The 8425-nt window shown below is 35.3% G+C and overlaps 1 protein-coding gene across 1 annotated transcript in view; it reads right to left on the bottom strand.

The window, feature by feature from the left end:
• Window positions 1-5296: 5296 nt before the first annotated feature.
• Window positions 5297-8425, bottom strand: part of COBLL1 (cordon-bleu WH2 repeat protein like 1) — a 70849-nt gene continuing 67720 nt past the window's right edge. The window contains 1 exon segment of the mRNA XM_021711437.1: window positions 5297-6564. Coding sequence (XP_021567112.1) covers window positions 6478-6564 — 87 coding nt within the window. The 3' untranslated portion in view covers window positions 5297-6477.

Genomic DNA, 8425 nt, shown 5'->3' with positions numbered 1-8425 from the left:
TATCCACGTTCTCACTCATAAGCGGACCTTGAACAATTATCGTAATACTATAAAAAAAGGATTGGCAGTAGCAGGAAAATGCCGGGGAGTCAGGGGTGGGGGGTGGAGAAGGCAGGATTGGCAGTAGTGAGAATCTACAGGGGGTGTGGGCACACCTCATCAAGGGTACCTGTATAACATTTGTGTACCTAACCCTGAATTGTACCCTACATCTTTAAAATAAAAAAATTGAGAGGAAAAAAAAAAAGCTCCTCAGAGGTCACCTAGCAGAGTAAATGGTGCATAGGTGGCAGTTGACACATTTTATTTTCCTTACTTCCCCCGCTTCTTAAAAATGCTGTGTTCAATCAGATCTTGGAATATATAAATACATTGTATATTAGTTAAGACTGAACCATAACACTATTCAGTAGATTCTGCTGACAGTGAGATGCTTGTTGCCACATGCCTTGACTGACATTCCTAATTGGTGGACGGGAAACAAGTGGCCGCAAGTTAAATCTCTACCCATGTCTGTATAGTGAAGCTGCTCACGACAATGAGGAGTGTCTCAGTAATTTCTTTCCTGACTTTATTATGAATAATTTCAAACATGCAGAAAAGTTAAATAATGTACAATTATAATCCAGTTACCTACCACCTAGATTTAACAATTGTTATTGTCATGATAATGATACTGAGGTTAATGAGGACATGGGCAGACTTTCTCAAGTACATTATTTTCTGATGGCTTGAAGGTGTCTAAAACTCACCAACAGAAATCATCCAATGGGTTTCTTCATTATGAGGTCTTCAGTGGACATTTTCCCATTCATAACACGGAGGTCTCTCTGATGGTGAGCTATTCTTTTCTATAATGCCACCTCTTGATTTCTTGACTTAGCTAGGACTAGGCCTGCACTCTTCTATTCTTCACATGGCAAATGTGGCTTCTTACTTCTTTTTATACCTTTCAGCTTTTCAATGAAATAATAGGTTTTCTCAATTCAGCAAAGATAAAAATAGGATGCCCAGTTAAACTTGAATTACTTTTTTAGTATAAGTATGTTTCATGCAATATTTGGAATATTCTTATATTTTTAAAATTGTTTATCTGAAATTCAAGTTTAACTGGGCATCCTGTATTTTATCTCACAACCCTGTAAAATAGACAAGTCCATAGAGCTTCTTCATATACTATAGGGGACTTTGACATTTGGGTTTTCAAGCTTTCATGCTGAAGACAAAATGAGAGAGAAGGGTAAAGGGAGATAAAATGCTTCTGCACTGCAACTAAAAAAAGAATATTGTTATTTATTTTAAAAGAATATTATCGCTTTTAACTTGATAGCAGCTAGACAGAAAGTCTGTGGTGTATTTGTGTTGAGTTTAGTAAATAGTCTGTGGAACTCTGGGGAGACAGAGTGTGTGGACTTGGACAGACTGAATGGATTTACCATTAGGGGTAGGGTCATATGTGCATGGTTTAACAGGGTGGACTGCACCTATTGCCACATTAATGCCGTGTACCAACCAACCACAAATCTTGATGGCATAGCTGGGCTAAGCATTTATTGCTCACACATCAGAGTAAGCTGGGGTTCTGGTTTTGAAGCATCTAGGCTAGCCTCAGATGGGAGCTCTGCTCCCTGAAACTCTCATTCTTTTCTTAGGACCTTTCAGCTGGTCTAGATATATCTTTCTCACAGCAAGTACATACAGTGAAAGCAAGCAGAAACATATGAACTTTCGAGGCCTGGTCTCAGAACCGGCACAGGGTCATTTTCACATCAGTCTGTTACTTACAAACTTGCTTCTATGGATAGAGAAAAGAGCTCTGCCTCTTTAGTGAAAGAAGCTGCAAGTCACATAAAAAGGTGTGGACACGTGAGAGGTGAATAATTGGGACTATCACTACTCTCTATCACAGGGGATGGGTAGGAGTCTAAGAATAAATTGGGAGTAAAAAATTGCTTCTTTTGAAAACTATAAATTTGTTTGCAACTGTAGCATTTTTTTTTCTTCTCCAAGTAATCTACAAGACTTCCAAACAAATTTTTTTCAGTTTGTGAAGCAGAGATGCCAACAGTTCTGAAAAAATTACAAGAAAATTCCACAATTCTCAAAATACCTGTTCTTTTGATTAGGCACATGGCAGCATTTTTTACCATGAGCAAAATGTCTATGAAGAACCTATTAAGAATGAAATTTTGCAAGAAAGTGGTAACATTTAGAAGGAAGACCAATTGAAGATCAAGAACAAATAGGTTACTGTTCTGTTGTCCCTTGAAATCTAGCACCATTTTTTGTTCTATGCCACCATTTGCTAGGTTTAGTTATTGGAAAGAGCAGGCTAGAAATTGGATGTGGGATTCTGAGACTTGTCTGGTAGTGTGACCTTTGTAAAGTAGTGATCTTTCTGTGCACTTTTTTGTTTTATATGTGGATCAGATAAAAATCTTGTTGTAAACTGTAAGGTTCCAAATAAATAAGAACATTTTTACATTAAAAATAACCTCAGAAACCAATCTCACTCTGGAAATCTCCACTGTGACCTCTAATTTAAAGTTCCCTTTACTTTCAAGTCATTTATCAAAATTAATAGATAGTAAAAAGGATGAGTTTGATTTTTCGCTTTTGTATTGTTTTCTCTACTGGTAGTAGGTAGAAAGTGAACTGGCGTTAGACCAATAATTGTGTCAATTGAGATTCTTTCAGTTTCAAGTTCGTGCAAGCAAATTTAGGTCTCAGGAAAAAGATTGGTCTCATTTCAAGGACTTGAATAAGAAGGTAGAGCGTGAACTCTGTTGCCAGTGTCTGGTGCCTAAGGCCAGATTGGGCAGGACAGGAAGAGGTGAAATGGGAGGAAGGGTCACTCCTCAGAGGAACCGGGAGCATATTAGACAATACCTGTTCACTAATAGGAGTATTAAAAACAGGGGTAACCTTACAAAATGAATTCTGTGTACCAACAAATTTTAAAATTCATTTAATTCTTACAACCACCCCTGATGAGGCATTATTAATTATTCATCTTTATTTATATTAATTTTTTTCAAAAAAGAAAATGAGGCACAGAGAAAATAAATAATTTGCCCAAGATCGCATGACTCATTGTGATTTGAACCCCAGTATCTTGACGCTGCCAATACTGTGTACCACAACAAGAAACAGTAGGAGAACGGCTACCTAAAGTATGATAGATTTTGCATGTGCAAAAACCATAGCTCTTCTAGAACACTGCTGGTCCAATAGTATTAGAGTTTATGTTAAGAAAAAGAAACTCCACAAGAATGCAAAAACATAAAGCCCAACACAAACCTGTTGATACATATTGGATATAAACACATCTATATAAGGATTTATGTTAAAATATTAACAGTAGTTATTTCTGAAGAGGGGAGTGGGATGCTGGAGACAAAAAAGAGTGTATTTTATACTCAATAATTTGTATGAAATCTGAATTATAATTTTAAGATATTATAAAGAAATATCCTGACTGGGGAAAAAAATGAAAAGCAAAATGGCCAGACACCAAAAATCAGAAGTTTGTTCTAGACCATTCCTGTATCTTACTTTTGCTGTTACTTTAGGATCTAATGGTGAAAACCACTTGTCACAAATTTATTTTCCCATTTGAGAGGGCAGCACATGTTCTCTTTCTAAAACAGTGTGGATAAGGCAACTTTTCAGAACATACATTCATTAATGCTTCCTATACCCCTCAAAGTCCTATGTGACCTCTAAAACATTAATTATAAACTATTTCAAGTTTACTTGAATTTAGAGTATAACAGCACTTGTTTTCAAACAGCAGTTTTGTAAAATAAAATACTATAAACACATCTGATGCCTTCTGTAAATCTCCTCAATCCAATCTTTCTTAATTGCTTCCCACAGGTCACTGCCAGCAAGTGTATTTCATTTTTTCTACACATACAGCTATAACTTATATTGTCATAAAACACATTTTGTTCTACAACTTGCTATAGTCTCACCTTATTTTTGAAACGTAGTAATGCTCACACACAACTCTAGCTTGTTCATGTTGACTGTTGCATAGAAATCTATCATATAAATACATGTATTACCATCGTTGAGCACTGGCTGGAGTCCCTTTCTGTTGTTATACACAAGGCTGCCATGAACATTTTTGTAGATGTATCCTTATACATGTGCATAAGTACTTCTTTGGAGTAACATGTAAGAGATCTCTAATTTTACTAGATACTGCAAAATTGCTGGTTGTGCCAGTTTATTTTCCCACCAACAGCAAAAGAGTTCCCACTCACTGCTTCATGTTCTTGATAACACTTGCCATCTTGAAACTTACATTTTTCCTAATTTGATGTGGTAGCTCTAGTGTTACTTGTAGTTCCCTGATTATCAGTGAAGAGTATTATTTCCATATACTTGAACTTTTGAATTTTCTCTTGTAAGAATAGTGGGATCATATTTCTGAGTAATCTTTTTGTAAGTTATAGAAATTTTTATGTTTTCATAAATTAAATCTTTCCTATATACTGAAAAATCTGTGTGATTCATCTTTTAACTTTTATAGAACTTAATGTACATTAAGATCTCAATTTTAATGTATTTAAATGTATTGCATCCATCTTTTATGATAGTGCCATTGTGTCTTAAACAATTTTTCATATGCTGAGGTCTGAAAATACTGGATATATTAAGTTTTAAAATACTGTTTTTAAAAGATATGTCTTGGCTGGGTGCAATGGCTCACACCTGTAATCCTAGCACTTTGGGAGCCCTAGGTGAGAGGACTGCCTGAGCCCAGAGGTTTGAGACCAGCCTGGGCAACTTGAAGAGACCTCGTCTCTACAATAGAATCAAGAAAAATTAGTCAGGCATGGTGGCACACATGTAGTTCCAGCTACTTGGGAGGCAGAGGTGAGCCCTTGTCTCTGCAATAAGTCAAAAATTAGCTGGGTATTCTTGTGCGTGCCCGTAGTTCCAGCTACTTGGAAGGCTGAGGTGGAAGGATCGCCTGAGTCCAGCAGGTTGAGGCTGTGGTGACTGTGAGCATGCCATCGTACTCTAGCCTGGGCAACGGAGTGAGACTCCTACTCAGAAATAAAATAAAACAAAATACCCTTGTATTAGGAACTATATTAAGCATTTTACATGTTCAGGCCATGGGCTTTGGAGTTGGAATACCAGGGCTTTAGTGTACATTAGGGAGCCCTGATATATGAGAGGTCTTACTATTACTTGTTTGTTCACTGGCTGAAGAAATTCATGTATCAGGTGACAGATACAAATATGCTGACACCAACTACATTTTTAAGAAAAACACCCCAAATATACAACTGACTTTTATTAAACAGAAAAAAGATCAACATATTTTTCAAAGATGCAGATATCCCAGTAGTTTTAGTGAAAATAAATTTAATATCAGCTTGTTTGAACAAAACTTTTAGAATAAGTAATTAAATTATTAAAGTAGAAACAGAATACCAACAAGTCCTAGACCCCAGAATAGCTGTAAGCCAACAAATTAGGCATTATTTTGCTTAACAGTTTTAGCTTTAATGTAAATATATATTATTATTTAGAATATTAGCCTCTGAACTATATAATGCCTATTTTATCATTTACTTGAAATAAAATCAGGATTTTTGGAACTTCCAAGTAGTCTTTAAAGTTTTCCAATATGGACATAAACTAACCTCTATTCCTCTCTACATAACAAATGTGAAATAACTGTCACAATATATCAACGTTTTCACAGAAAGATTTTTAAGGCTTCTGGCATATAAAATGTGTAATATCTGTGTGACAATGTCATAATTATATACAGAATATACTTAAGTTTTCTTGTGCAATTTAAGTTCTACAGATTAAAAAAACCAAGAGTCCCATGTTAATGAAATATTAAAATACTATGAACTTCCCATGAATTTGATGATGATTTGCAATTACAGAAAGAATGCACAAGATAAGTCTTTCACACTAAGTGATTCGTCATGAAAATAATCATTGAACTGAATAGACTTTTTTTGATATCACTAGTTCTCTTCAGCACAAAATTAGACATAATTAATATAACTTATGTTTCCAATTAAACTATAGCACTGAGGCAGCAAATGTCAGACAATGTTTAACTATTCATGTGTCATACAAATATGTCTTTGACTCTTAATTTATACTTTTGTCTAAGTCACCATTGCAGAGAATGTGTTAAGTGAAATCAATAAAAAGTGATTATTTCTCATTTGAAAAAAACAAATGTCATATACACCTTCTTTTAAAGTTCTAAAGCAGCATATGCAGCTCTTAAGGCAAAAAAAGATTTAAAAAATTATTATAAGTTATAAATTCTGCTAATTCTCCTCCTGGCAATAAAAGCCATAGCACAGATTCTTATATTTTACCAGATAATATATTAGTGTACATCTGAATATACATTTGTCAACATTTTCCGCTGGAATGAAGTTGGTCAGTGAAGTGGAAGTGAAGGGCAGCATGGCGGGGCAACAATTAACGGCCGTCCTGGGCATCAGGGGACACAGAATGGCTGAGTCTTGACCTTCCATTCACAGATAATGTATTTGATGGAATGGTAACCTAAGAGATACAAACACACTTTGCACCCATCAATTTAAAATGGAACTGCTGTCTAATTTTCAATTTTCAACAATTGCCACATTTTAACTTCTGATTAATTGTAAACACTAACATTTAGTATTTATTATTCAATATATTACACATAATCAAGGAAAAAAATGTTCACTCTACCATAAAATTAAAAACAAGAGAGTTGTTATTGCCACAACAAACAAGCTAAATAATCCATTAACACATCTTAGTCTTTACAAAATTACCAAATCAACACGAAGGACAAGAGCACAAACAGACTATAGGCCAAGCTGTTAAAGAGCATTTTTAGCTAGAATAATTTCTGGTTCCCCAAAAGTGCCTTGGAGAAAAATAGAAGAAATAAATTTAATTCCTCAAAGCAATGTATTTTACAAGTTTTGTATTGATGGCATATATTAACTTGAAGTTCCCCTCCTAGTGTCCTCTATTTATTCAAAACAAAACAAATCAAATAGACCTTGGTTTTTAAAATGCTTTTGCATAAAGGGCTAAAAACAAAAGTCAAATCAGGCTGGGAGTGGTAGCTCAGGCCTGTAATCCCAGCACTTTGGAAGACTGAGGTGGGAACATCACTTGAGGCCAGGAGTTCTACACCAGCCTGGGCAACATAGCAAGACTTCATCGCTACAAAAGATTTCTTAAAAATTAGCCAGGTGTGGTGGCATGGGGCAGGTAGTCCCAGCTACTTGGGAGGCTGAGGCAGGGGGATCACTTGAGCCTAGGCGTTCAAGGCTGCAGTGAGTTATGATCAAGCCACTGCACTCCAGCCTGGGTGACAAAGAGAGACCCTGTCTCCATAAAACATAATAAAAAGAAAAAAGAAAAATCAAGTCTTATGACTGTTAGAACAAAACAATTGCAGAATGAAAAGGAGGTTTGCTGTGTTTTTTTTTTTCAGTAAGTAAACATCTAAGTTCCAGAATTCTAAGGAAAGTCTCTATTTGCAAACAGTAAGTAAACAAAAACACTAAAACCAGAATTTCCTAAATAGCTTGAAACTCCAGCTATAGAAGATTGTAAAGAAAGACTATCTAGATTTTGAATAGTAAAAATTTATATTTTGAAATATCAATCATAAAATATAAAACAGATATTTTAAGAAAGTTTATCTCTAGATTATAATTTGACTAATTTAGATTCATGACCAAACACTATCATCTTCTGACAAGAAGAGAACTAAAGTACAAATGGCCAGTTTCTGCCTACCAACAGAGGAAATTAGTAAAAGGAAAATGAAATTGGCAAATTTCATTTGGACTTGGTTTCTTGTGCTTTCTCTCTTGTCTTTAATAAATTAAGACTGGTCATCTAAACTAATGTTTGCTTTTGACTGTTGAATGAATCCTGGATGGAGTAGAGTGGTTGACATTTCACACCTGAAAAAAATGGTGAATAAGAAGAACTGCCACCAGCAGAAGAGAAAATACATCTGCATCCTGTTTAGTATTCATGTGGAATTTCTTTCCAATAGCCTACAAATGACTTTTCATTGTGTCACCTTGGTCCCTAAAGTCTCTGTGTATAGAATAATCTTTTTTGTAATTCTTGCCAAAATTTTGGTTCTCATAATTATTTGTAACGCAAAAGAGAAAATTTGTTTTAGACATTAAAAAATAAATCCTGATAGCCCTAATGTCTCCAAGTAAAAGTAGCTCATTGTAGTATCATACGAAGGACACCCCCCAAAATCTGGAACTATCTTTTGGAGGATAGGCCTTTTGTAGTACAGGCTCCCCCCACAAGGTAAGTGTTCTAGGAACCCAACAGCATCAGTGTACCAGTCAGCATTGTTGTGAGAGGCTGCGTTCAGCTCCAGTGAATTTTTTTT

This window comes from Carlito syrichta, unplaced genomic scaffold (genome assembly GCF_000164805.1).
Source record: "Carlito syrichta isolate Samal-C Ts95f unplaced genomic scaffold, Tarsius_syrichta-2.0.1 Scaffold302296, whole genome shotgun sequence".
NCBI classification, from domain to species: domain Eukaryota; kingdom Metazoa; phylum Chordata; class Mammalia; order Primates; family Tarsiidae; genus Carlito; species Carlito syrichta.
This window is presented reverse-complemented; position numbering and strand designations above follow the sequence as displayed.